Here is a 19,000-nt window from a genome sequence, read left to right on the forward strand (position 1 = left end):
GGAGGTCATAGTGCAGTTAGAAGTCGGTAGTCACGCAAATGTGACTGTAACTGTAAGTCACGGTAATAGCATGTCACATTGGCTGGAGCTCTGCAGTCAAGCAAGGCTCTACGCAAGTTCAGGTAAGTACATTATCTACAATTTACTAGATATGTATACTCAAGTACGAGGGTGACTATCAGTAACTAGTGCGGCGGACCGTGCTCCCAATCCTATGGTCCTGAACCCGCAGCACCTTATGTCCGTCGGTAGCGCCCGGATTCTCCGGACAGATTAACGCCGAACCTCCAACTGACCCTAAACAAGGACCGCCAAACTGATTCATTTATTTGACTTGAATGGACATGGAATATCCCTGACAAGTATTACCGCCAGCTATTGGGTCATATGTCATCATGCAACAGGCCAAGTGGTTATGTATAAGAATTGACAAGCTTAGGATTACAAGCTTTCATACAGGCAAGTGGCGCCTCTTTTCCTGCTTGTTTGTACTGATCTCAAACTTCTAAGATCCACCCCGAAGAAAGCGAGAACTCATTTTAGCACTACAGCAAGTCCACAGGGCATTTATACACTTTAAAGCATGGGTTTATCTTCATCTATAGATGGGAAACAGTTGGTATGATAACAGCGTGCGAGATTATTGCATCACAGTTCGCCGTACGGCCTCGCAAAAAGCAGAGTTGTGCGTGTAGCTAGCTAGAATCCAGTAGTACGAAATTCTTGCGGAAAGTTTGATACCAAGCATTAACGAACTGACAGAGAAGTGAAGCCCATGTCATAAGCGTCCAGCAAAGCACCATCGAGTCTGACCTCCTTAGAGTCTGCTGCAGGTGCCCGTCTCCTAAGATTAGAGTTGTTGATTCAATGATGCTGTTCGAATTCCCGCTTCCGTCGCTTTGGACCAAGGTAAAGACCCGTTTCGTCGCCTCGCGGAATATTCGTTCATCCAGATACAAGGTAGTACTAACTATCGTCAGCTGGGGGTGGGATTGACGGTTACGAGCCTGTGAAAGCTCTCGTCGGGGGGCCACCGCTACCCGACCTCTCGTTCCATTTAGAGTTGCTACTAGTGAGCCTAATACCTAGTGAGAGTCCAGGTCCTGTTGCACGACTGCAACGGCGAAAAACGATCCGGCCAGTGGCCAAGGATGGGCTCACAGGAAGGGAGTCTTCAGAGAGGTCTGGTGAGGGTAGGTGACCGTAGGTCTCAGAGACTGGTTGGACTCGACAAGAAATCCGGGTCTCTTAGACCGTGCGAACGGGATAAAAGTGGTGCCAAGAGGTGCCAAGGGTGTTAGAAGCTTCTTGTTATGATCCGGTGGAACTGGGGTTCCGAATGTACCGGCGGGTACGCGAATATAAATTGATCACACCCCGAGTGACCCCTAGCCTGTGAGCAAACCGCAGTAACAAACACTTTATGGCAGCTGACACCGCCCATTATCTATATAAGCGCCAATTTTTTTTTATCTGGGTCTCCGACTAGCAACAAACTTCAATATTTAGCTACTATGTCTCGAACTTGGGTCAGTCCTGGCGTAGCCTACCTCGCACGAGGCTTGCTTTCCGTTGTTGTTCCGGCTGCTTCCTCCGTCATTATCGTGGTTCGCCTGGCCTCTCTAAAAGGCATCCGAGTTTCTCCATGGCTTGTATCTGCGGTGGTTTTGGGTGCAGCGCCTTTTGGATTCGCAGCTTATGTTTTTGCGGATGGAATATTGCAACAACGAAAGGCCAATAGACTCGGTGCCAGACTTGTTCCTCGTATCCAGGGAAAATTGCCTGGAAATTTGGACAAGGTAGTGAAGATGGTCTTGAGGAATGAGAATGAATACCTAGGTACAGTCCCCGTTTCATGCATTCCATGCTCGTGCTTTACGAAATCATACGTTTATCTAGGACAATCTATAGAGGACGAGATCAAGGTGCTTGGACCGACTATCAATTTTCGTTTCTTTTGGGAGGACCTCATCATGACTACGGAGCCACAACACATTAAGGCAAGTTTCAATGTGTATTAGAAGATATTTCATAATCGAACGCCACATAGACTATTCTCGCAACTGACTTTGATAACTATGTTAAAGGTATGCACCTGAAGTCGGATGTCGTCGGTTGACATGTGACATGTGACTTGATGCAGGTGCCAAGTTCAGAGAAGCAGCTGACTCTGTTCTTGGAACGGGCGTATTCAATTCAGATGGTAAGCGCACATTGGCGAGCCTCTTATGTCGTGACTGATTGACCGATTGGTCATGCCACCAGGTGAAATCTGGAAGTGAGCCATGAATTTGAAGATAACGTCTGACGGGGAATCTTAAATATATTTCTAGGCTTCACCGAACCATGACACGGCCTTTCTTCACTCATGATCGGATAAGTCACTTTGAGATCTTTGACCGTCATGCGGATCATGCTATCGCTTTGGCGAAGGAACGTTTCAGAGCGGGCTTAGCAATTGACTTCCAAGTACGGGTTTCCTCAAGCTGGTACTTTGACATCCCTTAATCCGACCACAGGATCTCATATCCAGATTTACGCTTGACTCTGCATCGGAGTTCCTATTCGGACACTGTATCAATTCACTTTTCGCTGGACTCCCTTACCCCAATAACGCAACAAAAACTACAAATGCCGTTCAAGGAGACAATGCCGCCGCAGCCTTCGCATATGCTTTCTCTCAAGCTCAACAGGGAATAAATCGGCGTGTTTCTATCGGGCAGACCTGGCCACTCAATGAGATTCTTGCTGACAGTACCGCGCAACACATGAAAGTGGTAAACGCATTTTTAGATCCGATCCTCAAAGACGCTCTGGAGAAAAAACAAACCTCGGCTGTTGAATTTGACAAAAATGAGCTCGCAGATGATCAAACACTTGTGGATCATCTTGTAAATTTGACGTCAGGTGAGATAGTACATCGCCACGGAATTTCTGTTGTTAAGATATCCTTTTCAGACTTCAAAATTATCAAAGACGAGACATTGAATATCTTACTGGCCGGAAGAGATACGGTAAGCTGCATTTACTTTTGAATCATCCTGGCATGTAACGAAGGATAATTAATAGACGGCCTCAACATTAACATCAGCTATTTATTTGTTGGCAATGTATCCAGAGTTCCTCATTCGCCTCAGGGAAGAAATCATATCGAAGGTTGGGCTAACTCGTAGACCCACATATGATGAAATCAAAGAGATGAAATTTCTCAGAGCTGTTCTCAATGGTGCATATTCTCGTTTCCTATTGCTCGCGGGGATGTTGCTCACCCATTTTTAGAAACACTGCGCCTTTTTCCTGCTGTGTAAGTGATGGAGTTTGATCTCAGAATGTATCTTACGTCATACCACAACCGCCTAGCCCTTTTGATGTGAGGTATGTTTTCAGGTTACGTCAAAGAGGCTATAAACTTTAGCCACGAACTTTTAGGGAAAACATACGTGACACCACATTGACATCCCCCGAACATGGAAAGAAGCCACTGTTCATCCCACGGGGTACCATGTATGCATCATATCCGATCATATAGATTCATCGCATAATTACTTGAACAATTTCAGGATCAGCTATTCAGTGCTCCTCATGCACCGAAGAACTGATTTATGGGGACCAGATGGTAAGTAAATTCAATTCGTTTACATATACGTTATCGATTCAATCGGACCCACCCCGTGTTCTAGCATTGGAATTCGATCCGGATAGATGGCTCGACGAGCGCGTCAAGAAATACCTGGTTCCCAATCCCTTCATTTTCCTGCCATTTAACGCGGGCCCCAGAATTTGCTTAGGACAACAAGTATGTCGCTCGTTCATTACTGCCACAAATCTTTTACCCCCATTTTCCCTCAGTTTGCATACAACGAAATGTCGTTCATGATCATTCGTTTGCTGCAAAACTTTTCCAACATTACACTATCTCCCGAACCTGCGATGCGCCCACCTGCTTGGTGGGCTGAAAAAGGTGGTCGGCAGGCTATCGAACAATTCAGGCCGAGAAACCATTTGACGCTTTATGCCATGGCAAGTCTTACTCCGAGGTGTTTTGCAACCATCTAATCAGGTTCTACTCGTAGGGTGGTATGTGGGTTAAGATGGAAGCTGTAGATGACGTCGAAGTCATGGACTAATTATGAACTTTGTGCTATGGGACAATACTGCAGGGTTATTCATATTTTGCTGTTTATTTTGTTATTATTGCCATTGTCATTGACTATAAACATACGCTATGATCCGTGGATCAAACTCGGAGACACAGAAACGCTTGGCAGGTACTCCGCAGCTGAACGCGATCTGTGGTGATCACGGGTCTTGCAGACTCTAAGCGCTGGATGGTCACTTGTACCGCTATTTGTGCTCTCCATTTTCACGTCCTAACAACAATTAGGCCCTGCAGTGAAGATTGAGTAAGTGTCGTCCGATACTCCCGAATTGTTGCGTAACCTAAGTGGATCGTTCTATACCTGCCCATAGTTTCCCCCGGTGGATCAGGAAGGGTCAAGATGTGACGACATGGTGTGCTGAGTGGGCGATGGTGCATTGAGCTCTGAATCGGCTGCGCAAGATACATAAGATTCACTGAAAGGATCCCATCAGCGTATTTTGATGCACCGACCCTCAGATCCCCTTGTCACCGTTACTCCATTCTCAGCTCGCCACTCTAGAATCTGTCAATAACTCCATGACTCTCGGTACTATTCTGTCAAAACTAGACCCATTCATACCGCCACTCACTCAATTTCCGTACTCTCTTTCTCTCTATTCTACTCTACACTGTCAGGCGCGACGCCACTCCCTTCAGTGTCCGTCTTGAATCTTCACATAATCGTTCGGCCCATCCATACCCGAGGACCATTAGCGTTTCGCAACATAAGTAGCTCATGTGCAGTCCCTACTGCCAGGAAACAATAACCAGTATCGAAGTCCCCTCTCGCATTCGTTATCCAACACTATTTTATTATTTCCATCTAACGTCTCATACTCACCAACACGTTCCTGTTTGTCAGCCTTGACACACATGAGATCAAAGACGAACCTAAGGAGGTAAATTTCTCGACATGATAGACTACATACAACATCGCAGGCCCTATCTTACATACTGGAGGGGAATTCAATCCACAAAATACAAGGGAAAGCCAGGTAACGGAATAGTTAAGTGGTCATGACAACTCGTAGGACCACCATACTCTGTAGAGTCTGTACTTCGTTCTCCAGACTCGCCCATGTTTCATGCCGTCTTCAACTGCCTTCAATTTCTCTTGTACGAATTTCTGCAAACCCTCCACTTCAGATCTGATACTCTCATCTGAATTTTGTTGCAACCTATGCAGTGCTCTAGTCAACGATTTATTGAGCGATTCGAGATCATTCTTCGAAGCATCTGGTGGCATGTGCCACTTCGTGCCCCACGACAAGAGCTGGAATGCTCTCAATAAGATCATCATCTACCTCCTCGAGATTATCCTTCGAAGGATTTGGTAGCGGGTACCGCATGTCCACGACACGATCTGAAAGCCTCCCAATACGATCATCCATTCCCTTGGGAATGAAAAAATAGAAGATATGCCATGCATTCCTCATCAAGTCCCACCATTGCTTGGGCATGACAGCGCTAAAGGAAGATGCGGCCTGCTCTGGTGAAGCAATACGGAGGGAAATTCCGGCGAGGTAAAAGAGGCAATGCATTGTTTTAATAGTCAGTGGTGGCTGATGATGATGTTTCCGAAGGGATCGTAGTCATAATGCGTGAGTATGTCTGCAAGTCCACTCTTCAATAGAGCCATCCCGGGTCAAGTAAGGGTGCCAGTCGGAGCTCTTTGCAAGAATGAAGACGAGACGGACAATGGGCATAAGAGGAGGGTTTTCTTCATTAGTGAGCAAATCATTGAGATAAGTAAAGGGTGCGGTGATGAGGCCTCCGCAGAGTTCATCTTGTAAGGACTTGTTAGCTCTAGTAGCGGTGGCTAACTTTACAAGGTCTCGTCGGGTGTCACAGACAATATTTGAGGCGGAACGGCGGAGGTAATGAGGTCGATCTCTACCCATGCAGCGAATGAGGGCACGGCAGTAAGGAGTATAGCTTGCGAGATTGTCAACCTTTGGTGCAGGTAAGACAAGAAGTACAAGAAACTGGATTTTAAGCAGGGGAAAAGTCGCTAGATCGCTACCTCCTGGCCATTCAGGGAAGTTAAGCAATTCGATTGCATTGGTAATCCGATCTTGTTCATTTGGGACCATGGGAAAGATGGCCTTCAGAACAGCATGGAGGAAGGAAGCAGTCGCATGAAAAGGTTCGTACATGTCCGCGCAGTGAATTTGCTGCCAGGCAGCACGAAGTGCGATATGGCGAAATTTAAGTGACTGGTCGTCATTCAGAAATGGGGCGATGCGGTCTTGGACAAGGCGTGATGGTTCGATCTGCGTGTAACTGAACAAGAGCAGAGCGTTTCCAACTGCATCAATGTCAATGACACGCATGTTATGGATCTCTTTTGGGCAGTCCAACAACCAGTCAGCTGTCAGCGGACCAAATTTACCGTTCCAAATCCATGTGTATTCTTTGTCGTCGTCATTGGGATAAGCGAAATGGTCTATTCCAGCAGCCACAACCATACGCAGAGCGGTACAGGTGTCTTGTCGGAAGGAATCCTTCAAACCTGGATCACCGGTCTTGAGTATTCGGTTGTAGGAAATTCCACATTGTTCCAGCGCCTCAGGCACATACAGGTCGCGCCACCGTTCCCAGGGATTCCACTCCTTTGTGGTTGTGTGGAGCATACGCCTTCACATCACCATAATTAGAAGAGAAGTGGATCAATGCCTTCCCATATGCCAGTGCGCTGTCGCGTAGTATCGGAATGCCACGCTGATTAAAACATGCCTGGAACATGTCTCGAACGTCTTCGCATAACGGCACGAGTTTCACGTCTGGCAGTGCTGGCATTGTAGGCATCAGCTCGACCACTGACCTAACGACATCAGGGCTTCTCGAGGTCTTCAAGATCCACTCCATAGCGAGTTTGGTAGGATCTTCATTTTGATGTTTGGGGCTCGCACGCGCACGAGAAGTTGAAGCAAAGATAGCTTGGATGGCCAGGGATACAGGCGTCTGGAATGGACTGTCATGATTTATCAACGACGCCGTGATGAAGAAGGCATGACAAAAGCCGCCGAAAGTAACCATTGCAATAACAAAGATGGAGATGGACCGCTGTTGCGTCCACAGCATGGTTCCCAGGGACAGACCAAATAGAAGCAGAGATATGTGTAGAAGAACTGGGAATGACCGCAACACACTTTCGAAGTGCCACCTCTCTAGCTCCTCAGACTTGCGGTGCCTCTGCTGATATCGGTCTTTGACAGATCCACCACCAAAACGAGTCGTCTTATAGTGACTCAACCATTGCTTGCCCATGACAGCGCTATAGGCAGCAAGAAGATTAGATGCAAGGCTCGCGTATGCAAGCGCCTGCATCCATAATTTGGAAGAAGAGAAACCCGTAGATGATGGAAAGATGATTGGCTGGGTAGCAGAACGACCATCCGATATATTCTGGATAAGCTGTACCAACAGAACGTTGGTGGTGTCAATAGGATTTGGCTGCATTGCAATGATGAACGCGATAATGACAACGGAGAATAGACCAGCCTGCCAGTCACTCATTAGATCACGGTGTTGAAATAATGATGTGATTCACGTACGAAGATCAGGACTATATCCATATTTCCATTACACCTCTCTAACATGTCGTCATCATACTGGCCAGACTCAGTTTTATACGCTGCCCAGAATTTGGAATGCGCATCGTTTGCTCCCTCGGTAATTGTGAGGTTCTGGAGGACCTCTAGGATCTGCGTGAGATGGCCTTGATCAGAACTTGAATGATGGCAGTTAATCCCCAATCTTCACAAGCACTGTGACGTTGCAATGAAAAATGCTCACTCCGGGGGAACGTTTGGTATTGTAACGAGTCGTTGGCGTGGCACATACGGCTGGCTGGGGTCGTCATCCGTTGGCGAAGCTTAAGGGGGGAAAATTCCAACTGATGAATTCAACGCTGGACTCAAGCTGAGCTATAGTAAATGAACGTGACAAGCGCTAACTTGAACTCCCACATAGAATTCTAAAGATTTAAGGCATGGAAAGGCTCCTCATCGACACCATTCCTACACGCGAAACTGGTTTACCACCGAACGTAAGTGCTCGCAGAAGCCTCCTATCGATAGAAGTTTGAGTTAGCCCCATCGAGAGGAATCGATTGATATCTGGTATTGATGTCACCGCGATGAGCGCCGAGCGGGGACTCGAGGTGGTACAATTGGTACAATGAGGTGCAAGCTTGTCTTCAACGAATCTGAGACGAATCCCTTTTACAGAATTCACATTAGCTAATCGGTGCCAAAATAGGCAAATAAGATTCACTGAAAGGATCCCATCAGCGTATTTTGATGTGACGAGGGCACATCGGAAGTAAGCCGATAGCAGAACAAAAGACTCGGAGGCCTTGACACGTGCTTCAGGTACGAACTTGAATCTTTGGACAGGATCGTATTCTCAGCTGGCAGTCCACTGTCAACATCATTGTCCAGTAGTGCTGTCCAATTATGATTATAATACTCTGAGGAGCATAATATAATGTATTCATAATATTACGGGCCAGCGAGCAAGAGTATTTAATCATATAGGTATTGTATTGAAATGTAATGGTAATGTAACCATATTTAATTGTATTTAATGGATGTTCACGCCCTCGAGAAAATTTACACCATTCCCAAAATCACGTTTTAACCATTCCTTCGCGATAATAGTGAGCAGGATACAGGAAATTACATACACGTCGTGAAGCAGTTTGATAAGTGCTTTGATGCGCTCGTTCATCAAGACGAGTCCATCGTGTTGCTCGATGTTCGGTAGTGCAGCAAAGTGCACAGCAAAATCGTGTGCGAGAATGACACCGTGTCTTCCTCGCATGACCAGTTTTTGTCGTTCATTCTCGGAGTGCTGAAACACTCGTTCCCAGGCACGGTTGAATGAGTAAAACGGACCTTCATCTTCATCAACGCTGAAATCACGTAAGTGATGGCCAATCGGACCATCCTCAGCTGCTTCTGGCAATGAACCAGGGAGTTCGGCTATAACAGAATGAAGATCAGCAAGTGATTGGGCAAGCTGTTTTTGCTGCTCGCCCAATTGCGCCATGAAGTTGTGCTGCCCTGATAACAAGAAGCGCAAAGATATTAAATTCTGCGCTGAGCGCTGACCACGGTGGAGCGTGGGAACTACTACTGCTCCAGCTGTACAGTTTTCACCTTATCCACGTCAATCTGATTGCTCCATTCAAAGTTTAAAGATTATGATTAAATACACAGGTCATACTATAATGTAATCATACAATAATGTAATGTACTGGATTGTACGGTGTATGCAGAGCCCCTCCGCGAGCCCGTATTATAATCAAGATAATGATTAATAATAATATTATATTAAAATATAACCTGTAATGTGGATAGCACTATTGTCCAGCACATGATGTGATGGGTATTTGGGATAAAAGAGGATATTACTGCGGCGGCAGTTGCAAGTGTCGCGTGCACTGTCAAAGGACCCACAGAAATCCATAGTGCGAAAGGACCATCCTGGAAAGCAGATAAATTCATGTGTGCTAGCTAGGATGATGGTCTTATTTACCGGTATCTGCTGCGGCTTTGTGAGAGGCCTTTGCGCACGGCAAGTTGGAGGAGCGCCGCTGATGCGGGTTGTTGATACTGCGCACCGTTGCATAGTTCCACTTACGTACGTATCCGTCACGGTATTGATATTAAAACGTTTATGTAATGGTATTCTATTGAATAACCGCTTAGCGCTGAAGGTAGGTTTGATTCTTGAACGCGTGTTCCTTGCTGTTGAGTCTAGAATTCGGACGACAGGTTCACTCACCACCGGCCGTTGACCACCTTTACGACTATCACTTCAGAAAGTCGCACGGGATAGGACGTCCAAAAGCATTTCTGTAGGGCAATGGTGACCCAGTTGTGCCCAGGCATCAATGCACTTGATTTCTCAGACGCCTGCGTACGCACCTCCCTTAGTGCGATTGTACCCGCTGCGCTCGTTTTAGCGCTATGTCTATTCTCCATACCCCGTATTCCTGAATTCGCTCGTCCACTTACTAACGCTATTGAATCGCCCTTCCGCAGTTTTTTGACCTTACGCGAGGCCGAAGCTCTAGACGCTCAAGGGGAAAAAACAGGCGACCTTGTCATCGACAATACTGTTCCTTTATGGCGCACCGTACTACTCTCATTTATCGCTTTGGTCCAAGCTCTCGTTTGGTCTGCTGCCGGTGCATACAACATCCTCACGAATAAGGACTATATTTGGCCGGGTATCGCGCAACTTCTCATTTCTGCCACTTGGATATATGCCTCCTGCAAGCCTGTCTTCTGGCCAAAGCCAACTATCCACTTCGATCTCTTCGCCCTATTTGTGCTACACTTCGTCTTTGGCACCATTCTGATTGGTGGTACTTTGTATGAGTATGAGGTTTTTGGTGTCCCATTGCCTCAGCTCCCATTATTGGGCCTCATTTCCAATATCATCGCCATTCTGGTGCTCGTGACTGTCGTAGGAAATATGCCCTTTGAGCTGCCGAGCAACCGTATCAAGAAGGAAGATATTGTAGGCCACTATCTTCTTTAATTGCTTACTTTCATATCTTCTTACCCGCATCATAGTATGTTAAATACTCGCCTGAAGATTATACCACTATGTGGAAATGGATAACGTTCTCATGGGTCTACCCACTCATCACTCGCGGCTCGAACACGACCTTGAGCGAGGATGACGTGTGGAACCTTAGTCCTACCCAGCAATCCCGTCCGGTGTTCATCAAGTTCAGCACCATCATGTACGTATATATCATGCTATGAGGTAACCCCTTGTTGACGTTAAATTTTAGTCGTTCTTCTCTCCTTCGCCGTCTGTGGGCCGCCAACTCGCAGGATCTTATGTGAGTCTCCCTGCCCTCTTCTATTGAAAACGTCACTCAACGCTTGAGTTAGACTGGATTTCTGCCTGACTTATGTTAGCGTCGTATTCGCATATGCCTCACCATTCCTTTTAAAGTGAGTAATGCTTTTTATTGATTTGCTACTGAGCTCAATGATCGTCAGGCGTATCCTTGATGCTATCGATGTATCTACCACAGAGAACCGGTCCCAAGCATATATATACGCTTTCTTGGCCTTCTTGTGCACGTTGCTAAAGGTATGCACATAAGTCATCTACTTGGGAGCTATCACTTATGTCGTATCAGGCAGAAGCCGATGTCCAACACCTGTGGTTCGGACGGCGAGCAGCGACAAGGATGCGTGTAGAGCTGATGGCTGCCATCTATGACAAAGCTCTTAAGCGTCAGGACTACTCAGGCATTATCGACAAGGACAAAGCCAAAGAGGCGGCAGACAAAAAAGCGGGAATCAAGCCTGTTGAGAATTCGACCTCGGATGACCCCAAAGCTGGCGCGGATGTTGGGAAGATCGTCAATTTGATGGCTGTAGATGCAAACAGGATTGCCATGATGGTATCTGGCGCATATTTCATCTATGGAGGTCAGTTATACTTGTGATCCTTTTTCTGACAACTGATTTATTGCTGTTACTAGCTCCATTTGAAATTATCATTGCCACGACCTTCCTCTACAAGTAATGAAGTGCATTCATGTCAATTAATTCATGTGTCTCACCTTATCTTTACAGTCTTCTGGGTCTGTCTGCATTTGCGGGCTTTGTCGTACTTCTCGCCGGCTGGCCCCTGAACAGCTTTGTCACTAAACGCAGCGTTCGCATTCATAAGGGTGTCTCTGCTTCGCGAGACAAACGCATGGCTGTCCTTAACGAGCTCATCGGTGCTGTCAAGTTCATCAAATTCTTCGCGTGGGAGGACCGCTGGATCAAACGTACTATGGATGCACGGGGGGTGGAGATGAATTGGATGGTGAAGGGTAAGTAGCCGTACTGTCATTTTTTGGAGGTCGACTAACGTGCCATTTCACCAGCTCGGATCAACTCAGTGTTGTTTTCCCTGATCTGGACTTTTGCTCCTATTTTAGTGTCGCTCATATCGTTCTTCACTTTCGTGTACCAAGGTAACCAGCTGACTGTGTCGGTTGCATTCACGGTTAGTTCGGTGATTGTGGAAATCAGGCGAAATTGCTGATGCAGTTTTTCAGTCAATCGCCCTTTTCAGCATGATTCGGTGAGTGGTCAATGTCACGTTTATCTCGTGCTCTAGCTTATGCGGGCGTCAGTCAGCCATTGGGTGTTATCCCAGCTTGGATTGTTCAAATACTACAGGTATGATAGTATCATTAATTCTTCGAGAGTTGTATCCGATAGCGGGCTTCAGACTGGAGTTGCGTTAAAACGTATCGAGAAATACCTTGAGGAGGACGAAGTCGACGAGCAGGTGTCTTCCATCAAGAAGGCTCGCGCACCCTATGACAACGAAGAGGATGACACTCTTTCAATCGAGAATGGATTCTTCAAGTGGAATGAGGTTCCCGAGACACCTGAGGAAAACTCAAAAGTGAAAGGCAAAAGCCACTCCCGTGCTAGTTCGAGCGACGAAGCTGCGACGGTCGTTGATTCCGAATCCGAGTCCATCCGTTCGTCGCCCGAAGATCATAGATTCGAGCTCAAGGATATTTCGATACGGTTTCCTGATGGTGAACTGTCTGTAATTACTGGACCGACGGCGAGTGGCAAAACTGCCTTGCTCGTGAGTAATATTCCTTCCATTGAATCCACATTTCATATGATGCTTGGTTAGATGGCACTGCTGGGCGAGATGACTACCGTCAGCGGCAAATTGACCATTTCGAAGAATACGTCGAAGATCGACGAGAATGGGCTGATGCACTCAATCTCATACGCTGCTCAATCACCATGGCTGCGTCATCAGTCCATCAAAGACAACATTCTATTTGGGCAACCTTTTGACGAGGAGAGATACAACGATGTTATCGAATGCTGTGCGCTGCTGCCGGACTTGAATATGTTGGAGGATGGAGACGATACTGAGATTGGCGCCAGGGGGGTCAGCTTGTCTGGTGGCCAAAAAGCTCGGTGAGGCATGGGTCGTCAATATTTGTGCGGGATGCTCATGGTCTTCAGTGTTGCGCTTGCTCGCGCTGTGTATGCTCGCACGAAGTATGTCCTGTTGGATGATCCATTGAGTGCTGTCGTGAGTGTTGCTATCTGTCTGTTCACCTACTGCTCTCGTGCTTATATTGCGAATAGGACAGTCACACTGCCCTGTTCTTGTACGAGAGACTCCTTCGCGGACCATTGATGGCAAACCGTACAGTGGTATGTCTGTAGTTCATGATGATACACCGCATTGTTGAATCCATTCGCAGATTTTAGTCACTCATCACGTAGAGCTCGTGCTCCCTGGCACTTATTACCTCGTCCGCATGCTAGATGGTCGCATCGATACCAAGGGTACTGTAAAGGATCTTCGTGCGCAGGGCATTCTGGACCACATTGCGCAGGATTCCGCTGCAGAAGTCCAAGAAGAGGAGCCTGTAGCGGCCACTGAGACCCCTGTTGAAGCGCAGGAGGACAATGCTGGGGCAGACACACCCGCAGAACCAAAGAAAAAGCCTCGGAAGCTCATTAAGGACGAACACCGGGAGGCTGGAGGTGTCAAGTGGTCGATTTATAATGCGTACTTGCAGGCATCGTAAGGGTTTCGTTACATTCCAGGTGTTGCGTAGGCTGACTGCGGGCAGGTCGTACTGGACGTGGTTTATGCTCGGGATTCTCATTGTTTGTTCGCAGAGCTTAGGTGTTATTGAGAAGCTCTGGGTTCGGGTTAGTCGACTCCCTCTTTTTCATTATTGGCACTTTATGTTTGTTATAGAAATGGGGTCAGGCATATGACGATGACTCCCAGTTAGCTCCATACATCATGGCATCCTCAGTATTGATCGAGAATGAGGCGCTGATGAACGGCTACGTGCCCTACCATGACTCTCAATACTACTCGAACAGCTACTTCCATGTCAATTCCTCTGCCTTCAGCCCTATCACGTTGCCTGACGTCCATGAACACCCGCTATTTTACGTTGGTATCTACGGGCTGATCGGCTTCGCCACCGCGGCAGTCAGTGTGTTGTCGACTGCTATTCAATACAACGGAGCATTGAAAGCGTCGAGGTCTATTTTCCGCAAGCTATTGACGGGTGTTGTGCGCGCCACGATGCGCTGGCATGATGTCACCCCGGCTGGCCGCATGCTCAATAGATTCGGCAAAGTGAGACTAAACGCACTGTAGTTTTGGGTCTTCAACTAATACATGACGGTCTCTAGGATATCGAAACCATTGACAGTAATCTTGCGGGCTCGCTATCAACTGTCAACTCTTCATTGGCGACATTCGCGGCTGCGATTATCACTGTTGTGTAAGTCACTGCTCACATTTCGACAAATCATATACTGATACATTGATTCCTAGTATTTTCTTCCCGATTTTCCTTATCCCTGCTGTGGTCATAGGTTTCTTCTATCGCATGCTAGCTCTTGGGTATCTCAAGACTGGCAGAGATCTTCGCCGTATGGAGTCTAATTCCCGGTCGCCTATCTTCTCTGGCTTTGGCGAGTTACTGGAAGGAATTGTTACAGTTCGGGCTTTCTCTGCTGAACAGCGCTTTTTGGACGATCTACACGACAAAATCGACGTTACCACCAAGGTAGACTCGAATTCGAACTTACTGTACGATAATACTGACGGTTGCCGTGACAGATGTGGTACAATTTCTGGATGACAAATAGATGGCTCTTGTTGAACTTTGATGCGCTCGGTGGGTTGGCTGTGTTGGTCACCACTCTCCTTGCGCTATCAGGCTATGTCACAGCTGGTACCGCGGGTGTGTGTATCACCAGTGCCATGACCTTTACTACAAGTGTTTATTGGGCCTGTCGGTTCTGGACCGCACTTGAACTTGATCTAAAGTATGTGGAGATGACTTATGATGTTCTTATACTCATGCGCATCCGTCTCGCTCTTTCAGCTCCGTCGAGCGTGTTGTAGAATATCTCGACTTGCCGCAAGAGCCTCCCGCCATCATCGAGTCTAGTCGTCCTCCTGCTTATTGGCCTTCTAGCTCGACGAAGGAAGGGTTGCTAACTGTCGAGGACCTGGTCATCAAATATGCACCTGAGCTCCCTCCTGTCTTGCATGACGTTTCCTTTACTCTGAATGCGAAGGAGCGAGTTGGGCTTTTGGGGCGCACAGGTAGTGGAAAGTCAACTTTGGCGATGAGTGTTCTTCGCTTTGTAGGTGATGCTCGTTGGGATGGTCTATGTTTGCTAAGTTGATCTGTTAGGTTGATCCTGTCAGTGGTCGTATCCTGATTGACGGGATCGATATCTCTACTATTGGTGTCCATGATCTTCGCTCTCGTTTGGTGAGTTTCCAATATATTGCTTGTGTACCCTGTTGCTGACTTGTATGTCAGACTTTCATTCCTCAGGTGAGTCTGTATAGTGGTGCCGCGCTTCACATGAGATTTATCTAGCGACAGGATGCAACTCTGTTCTCGGGCACATTGAGGGATAACCTTGATCCGTTCAGTGCGTTAACATTTATGGTTGTGGTGCATAGATGCCGAATCCCTTTCAGATGAGCATGAAGATAGCGAATGTTTGGACGTGCTGTACCGCGTACAAATGCTCAGTCAAAGTGCTTACGAATCTCAACATACCTCCCGTGCACCATCTCGTGCATCCACGTCTGACGATGTCGCCTCTTCTGCTGCGTCGACGGCTGTCACTGACATAGACTCCAAGACGACCATCACACTCGATACCCAGGTGTCTGCAGGCGGGACGAACTTTTCGCAGGGTCAACGGCAACTCATCGCGATGGCACGCGCACTGCTTAGGCGGAGCTCGATTATTGTGCTTGATGAGGCAACAAGCAGCATTGATTTTAATACCGACGCCAAAATCCAGGCGACAATCAGGGAGGAGTTCACGGATTCCTTATTGCTCACCGGTTAGTGATTTACTTTGGGAGGTTGGCTGATGTCATGCATATTTATATTTTCCTAGTCGCGCACAGATTACGCACCGTGATTGATTACGACCGTCTTATTGTGCTCGATGCAGGAAAGGTGCGTATTACAATAGCTATGCGGACTCACGCTCATATATGACTGTGCTAGATTGCGGAGTTCGACACACCTTTGAATCTGATTCAGAAGGAAGAGGGCATCTTCCGGACGATGTGCCTCAAGAGTGGCACTTTTGCTGAGCTTGAAGCGGCTGCCAAAGCCAAGGCTGAACGCGATGCAGGGAAGGCTGGGGCATGATAGAGTACTTGATTGAGTGGCTCACGAGTTGATTTACTTATTTTGTATGCAAAACGACTTTATCTTGAGCTCAAGGACGTGCCATTAAGGAGTTATAAGATTACTAATTGGTGATTTGAACGTCCGCCACTGCGGATAAGTGGTTGACTTCCCGCCACTAAACGATCGTCGCAGACATTGAAATCTGAAACTGGAAGGGGGTGCGTTTGACGTGCCGAGTTGAAAATTGCTTACGCTTTACAGCGGCTCCTCGGCACATAAGGATGCAGGAAGTCACCCATGCTGTGGCGGTTACTTTTCGGCGGTCTAGTAACCAATGAGGCCTGAGGGGTATAAGACAAAGAGCCGTATAGTACGTATATACCACCATTAATTCTGAACTGACACATATTCCTACAGTTGATTCATGGCTCAAGCACTGGCGCTTGCTAGCGTCTTCAGCATACTTTATGAGGTGTTGATGACGGAGCTATCGTTACGAAGGCTATTCAGTGCCTTATCCACATCATACAATCAATTGAGTAATGCGATCTCTACTGCCAGGCCATGACGTGGTCTGCCGAAGCTCGAACGGCGGCATACTATTAAAGGTTGTTCGAATTCGGAATCCTCTTTGAATTTGCAAGCTTTCCCAATCATGAAGAGGTCATACGTCGATTTTGTGATTGATCAATGGTCGGTGGTACCCCCAGTGGAGACGGCTGATCTATCTGGAAAAACAGTTCTTGTCGTCGGCGCCAATGTAGGCATTGGACTCGAGGCTTCAAAACACTTTGCCCGTATGCAACCAGCGCGGTTGATAATTGCCTGCCGTAGCGAGGCCAAGGGGAAGGTCGCTTTGGCTGGTACGTACACCCGTTTAGAATGAACTTGATGTAAGACGATTGACTTCTGTTTTCTGGACTTGAAGAAATCGAACGAGAGACTGGATACAATAGATGCGAACTCTGGATAGTCGACCTTGCTAACTTTGCATCAGTGACCGCATTCGCTGATAAATTCGAGAAGGAGGGCGGCGATTTGCATATCCTGGTCATGAACGCAGGGATTGCGCATTTCGATTACCAAACCACCACTGATGGCTGGGAGTCCATGTTGGTCTATTTCATTGTTGTGCCCAGCGTTGTGGCTCATACTCACCCTTCACTGGCAGACTACAAGTCAATCACCTGGCAACATCTTTGCTTTCGTTGCTCCTCATTCCACAGCTAGTTGCTGCGGGGAGAAAGTCTTCGACGCCTTCACGGATGGTAATTGTGTCCAGCGAAGTCCACTACTGGGTCACGCCCACGAAAGAGCTCGGGGCTTCCTCCAAACCACTTAAAACACTGAGTAGCAAAGAGTGGTGCATCCCTGAGTAAGCAAACAAACCAAACTTGATCTTCAAACGAATTTCTTTTACTTAACTTCTCTCAGGCACATGCGACATCGATATCATGAGTCGAAGCGTACGTACCTCCTATCTTTGTTTCTTAAACTGACACATACCCAGTGTTAAATGTCCTTTTTGTTCGCGCCTTGACGGACAGGTTGCAATCCATCACACCACTCAGTGCCGTAGCCGTGAACCCAGGGTTCTGTTATTCACAACTACGGCGCGTCTGGTACGAGAAATCGACCTTTTCACTTATCAGAATAGGGGTCGCTATTTGGGAGCGTCTCCTGGCGTGGACAGCCGAACAAGGCAGCCGTCAGCTTGTATTTGCTGCGGTGGGCGGACGAGACAATGAAGAGAATATGAAGGGCGGGTTTGTAAACCTTGGTCGCCTCGTGGAGCTCTCCGATTTCGAGCTGAGCGATGAGGGTCATAAAATGCAGGACACTATTTGGGTAAGAGTCTAAGCCCGCTGGTTCGCCTATCATCTAAGACTGACATTTCTGACTTTTTTTCTATCAGAATGAGACGATAGATATTTTGAATGGCGTTTCTGACAAGATCGCTCCAATAGTTCGGGATAATCTAGTAGTACCTAACTCGTCCATCAATTGACATGTATATGTGCGCCTTTTCCTATCTTGTTCTGTGTAATTTATACCGACTCTTGCCAATTATCATCTTGTCTCCTTGATGCCGGAATAGTACATTTGCATCTCTAGTATCACCAATGGTCGAGCTCAAGAAGTATTCACGGCTGTCACTGACATAGACGCTCGATACACAGGTGTCTGCAGGCGGGACAAACTTCTCACAGGGTCAACGGCAGCTCATCGCGATGGCACGCGCACTGCTTAGGCGGAGCTCGATTATTGTGCTTGATGAGGCAACAAGCAGCATTGACTTTAATACCGACGCCAAACGATCAGGGAGGAGTTCACGGATTCCTTGTTGCTCACTGGTTAGTGATTTACTTTGAGAGGTTGGCTGGCATGCTTATGTATATTTTCTTAGTCGCGCACAGATTACGCACCGTGATTGATTACGACCGTCTTATTGTGCTCGATGCAGGAAAGGTGCATGTTACAATAGGTTATGCGGGCTCACGCTCATGCATGACCGCGCTAGATTGCGGAGTTCGAGAATCGACACAGATTCAGAAGGAAGATGGCATCTTCCGGACGATATGCCTCAAGAGTGGCACTTTTGCTGAGCTTGAAGCGGCTGCCAAAGCCAAGGCTGGACGCGATGC

At 47.3% G+C, this 19,000-nt stretch overlaps 7 protein-coding genes across 7 annotated transcripts; 3 read left to right on the forward strand and 4 right to left on the reverse strand.

The window, feature by feature from the left end:
* Positions 1 to 1,512: 1,512 nt before the first annotated feature.
* EDB93DRAFT_1162576 (cytochrome P450) lies at positions 1,513 to 4,598 on the forward strand (the record flags this gene model as incomplete). The annotated part of the gene is made up of 16 exons (XM_041450083.1): positions 1,513 to 1,839; positions 1,900 to 2,000; positions 2,051 to 2,087; positions 2,144 to 2,203; positions 2,266 to 2,278; positions 2,334 to 2,469; positions 2,520 to 2,907; positions 2,959 to 3,014; positions 3,070 to 3,226; positions 3,280 to 3,304; positions 3,361 to 3,375; positions 3,430 to 3,504; positions 3,561 to 3,616; positions 3,681 to 3,796; positions 3,850 to 4,020; positions 4,074 to 4,598. Coding segments are annotated over 16 exons (1,787 nt in total), but the record flags the coding sequence as incomplete, so codon positions are not given.
* Positions 4,599 to 5,361: 763 nt separating this feature from the next.
* On the reverse strand, positions 5,362 to 5,682 carry EDB93DRAFT_1252940 (uncharacterized protein; the record flags this gene model as incomplete). The annotated part of the gene is made up of 1 exon (XM_041453363.1): positions 5,362 to 5,682. One exon carries the CDS (start codon positions 5,680 to 5,682, stop codon positions 5,362 to 5,364), a length of 321 nt encoding a protein of 106 aa, XP_041305083.1.
* Positions 5,362 to 7,143, reverse strand: EDB93DRAFT_1297951 (uncharacterized protein). Its single transcript, XM_041454637.1, has one exon. It carries the CDS (start codon positions 6,772 to 6,774, stop codon positions 5,734 to 5,736), a length of 1,041 nt encoding a protein of 346 aa, XP_041305082.1. The 5' UTR covers positions 6,775 to 7,143; the 3' UTR covers positions 5,362 to 5,733.
* Positions 7,144 to 7,396: 253 nt separating this feature from the next.
* On the reverse strand, positions 7,397 to 7,803 carry EDB93DRAFT_1045016 (uncharacterized protein; the record flags this gene model as incomplete). Its single annotated transcript, XM_041444608.1, has 2 exons — positions 7,397 to 7,645; positions 7,699 to 7,803. Coding segments are annotated over 2 exons (354 nt in total), but the record flags the coding sequence as incomplete, so codon positions are not given.
* Positions 7,804 to 8,624: 821 nt separating this feature from the next.
* On the reverse strand, positions 8,625 to 9,225 carry EDB93DRAFT_1162592 (uncharacterized protein). The gene has a single exon (XM_041450085.1). The coding sequence runs from the start codon at positions 9,194 to 9,196 to the stop codon at positions 8,729 to 8,731; it is 468 nt and encodes a 155-aa protein (XP_041305085.1). The 5' UTR covers positions 9,197 to 9,225; the 3' UTR covers positions 8,625 to 8,728.
* A 656-nt stretch (positions 9,226 to 9,881) lies between these two features.
* EDB93DRAFT_1162595 (uncharacterized protein) lies at positions 9,882 to 16,508 on the forward strand. The gene is made up of 28 exons (XM_041450086.1): positions 9,882 to 10,675; positions 10,732 to 10,904; positions 10,956 to 11,006; positions 11,059 to 11,121; positions 11,170 to 11,263; positions 11,313 to 11,607; positions 11,661 to 11,700; positions 11,755 to 11,999; positions 12,054 to 12,175; positions 12,228 to 12,253; positions 12,306 to 12,351; positions 12,404 to 12,775; positions 12,827 to 13,122; positions 13,171 to 13,240; positions 13,297 to 13,365; positions 13,416 to 13,741; positions 13,791 to 13,872; positions 13,922 to 14,314; positions 14,371 to 14,462; positions 14,516 to 14,750; positions 14,804 to 15,012; positions 15,072 to 15,336; positions 15,387 to 15,467; positions 15,519 to 15,533; positions 15,585 to 15,633; positions 15,683 to 16,057; positions 16,114 to 16,175; positions 16,227 to 16,508. The coding sequence occupies exons 1-28, from the start codon at positions 10,016 to 10,018 to the stop codon at positions 16,371 to 16,373; spliced, it is 4,953 nt and encodes a 1,650-aa protein (XP_041305086.1). The 5' UTR covers positions 9,882 to 10,015; the 3' UTR covers positions 16,374 to 16,508.
* A 502-nt stretch (positions 16,509 to 17,010) lies between these two features.
* EDB93DRAFT_1090014 (uncharacterized protein) lies at positions 17,011 to 18,363 on the forward strand (the record flags this gene model as incomplete). Its single annotated transcript, XM_041446251.1, has 6 exons — positions 17,011 to 17,218; positions 17,284 to 17,467; positions 17,527 to 17,730; positions 17,790 to 17,821; positions 17,866 to 18,203; positions 18,271 to 18,363. The coding sequence occupies 6 exons, from the start codon at positions 17,011 to 17,013 to the stop codon at positions 18,361 to 18,363; spliced, it is 1,059 nt and encodes a 352-aa protein (XP_041305087.1).
* Between the last annotated feature and the right edge of the window lie 637 nt (positions 18,364 to 19,000).

Source organism: Suillus bovinus, assembly GCF_016758785.1.
Source record: "Suillus bovinus strain UH-Sbo-P2 chromosome Unknown EDB93scaffold_52, whole genome shotgun sequence".
In the NCBI taxonomy this organism is placed as follows: domain Eukaryota; kingdom Fungi; phylum Basidiomycota; class Agaricomycetes; order Boletales; family Suillaceae; genus Suillus; species Suillus bovinus.